This window comes from Plectropomus leopardus, unplaced genomic scaffold (assembly GCF_008729295.1).
Source record: "Plectropomus leopardus isolate mb unplaced genomic scaffold, YSFRI_Pleo_2.0 unplaced_scaffold26799, whole genome shotgun sequence".
NCBI classification, from domain to species: domain Eukaryota; kingdom Metazoa; phylum Chordata; class Actinopteri; order Perciformes; family Serranidae; genus Plectropomus; species Plectropomus leopardus.
Window position 1 is genome coordinate 1 of NW_024629155.1, and position 1,674 is coordinate 1,674.

Sequence of the window (1,674 nt, forward strand, 5' to 3'; positions counted from 1 at the left end):
CTCCTCCTCCTCCTCCTGCTCCTGCAGAGGTGTCGTCTCCTCCGAGCACCGCAGAGGGGGACAAACTGAAGCTGGTCGCCCAGGACACCCTGGACTCCCCCAGCCTCAGCCAGACGGCCTCCGTGTCCAGCGAGGACCCCCTGTCCCCCGTGGTCCGACGTAAGTCCCGAGAGACATCGTCTCCTCCAGACTCTGATTCATCGTCCCGCAGCTGTCCCGTTAAACATTTCTTCTTCATTTTTTTCTGTCTCGTTCTCAGCGTCAGAGTCCGGTCCACGAGCAGCCAACTCTCCGTCGGACATCGTGAAGGAGACGGACGAGCGGCTGCCGCAGGTCCCCCTTCAGGAGCACGTGTTCTCCGAGTGCTCCAGAGAAAGGATCCTGGGACTGCTGGCCGCCATGCTGCCACCAGCCAAACCAGTACGTCCAACCAAAGACCAGTTTTTAAGCTTCCGTACAATCAAACTCAGTGTTTAATCATTTTTTATCACAAATCTCCTACGCTGATCATCGCTTACACACGAGTGTCTCGTCCAACAAGGACAAAAACATTATTTGTATGTATTCTGAAAGGTATATTCAGGGTTTGTCATGGAAAACAGCGATTTCCAGGCCTGCAAATGTTTTGGAAAACTAAATATATCCCAACCCACAACTTTTTTTTCTCTCAAAAGTAATTATACATTTTTAACAAAAATCAATATCAACAAAAATTTTTAAAGAAAAAAATCCCCAAAACTTTAAAGAGAAAAAAAGGCTATTTTTTTTCTTAAAGTCATTTTAGAGTAACCCTCCCGTCTCCTGAATAAGTCCTAATTCTGTTCTGAAATCATTTTTTTTAAATAACATTTACTTTTTAAAAAGCTGTAACATCGGAATAAAAAAGGGGCCGATAAGGAGTATCGGTGGTCGTTTCAGAGACTTTATGGTCTTTAAAATTCTTCTCAAAGTCATTAAAATATCCTGGAAATTTATTGTGAAAATTGTCTATGAACCCTGTAAATCCATCCACACTTTGTCACGTTAAAGACTAAATTATTTGTTTTTAACATGCAGTCACGTTTTATCCAGTTTTATCAGCAATAACACGTGTCCCACACGTCACATGTCCATGTCTCTGTGGTGTCCTCAGGGCAGCACGCTGTCTCTGCCCAGTCTCAGCTCCATCATGCCCAAGCTCTTCAGGGCGGTCATTTCCAACGCCGGCTCGCTCAACGAGACCTACCACCTCACCCTGGGACTGCTGGGTCAGCTGCTGCTCCGCATCCCTCCGCTGGAGGCCGACGCCGCCGTCACCGAGGCCCTCGCCGACAAATACGACCTGCTGACGCAGGGAGAGGCGGCCAGCTCGGACACGCAGGGCTGGAAGACCACGCAGCTGCTCCTCAGCCTCGGGGCCGTCTGCTTAGACAGGTAAGACCGTAACGAACCGCATTTCAGAAACCAGATTTCTTCATGAAACAGCTGCAGAAAATATTACTAACAAAAAGTCTGAGCCTACGGGGATTTTAGCCGATTTTTCCTTCCCTTTTGTTCCTTAAAGAGGTCTAAATATTTTCACTTTCACAAAATAAAAGATAGCAATTTGATTTTAGGCTGCGTGTGTAGCCATGGTACCATATTTCCATCTTTATTAGTGTTTAATTATTCGGAAAGATTGAGAGTCGTAATAGT

The 1,674-nt window shown here is 46.3% G+C and overlaps 1 protein-coding gene across 1 annotated transcript; it reads left to right on the top strand.

Annotated features, from left to right (window-relative positions):
* Positions 1-6: 6 nt before the first annotated feature.
* Positions 7-1,413, top strand: LOC121937601 (zinc finger ZZ-type and EF-hand domain-containing protein 1-like; the record flags this gene model as incomplete). Its single annotated transcript, XM_042480934.1, has 3 exons — positions 7-159; positions 260-420; positions 1,133-1,413. Coding segments are annotated over exons 2-3 (302 nt in total), but the record flags the coding sequence as incomplete, so codon positions are not given.
* Positions 1,414-1,674: the final 261 nt, after the last annotated feature.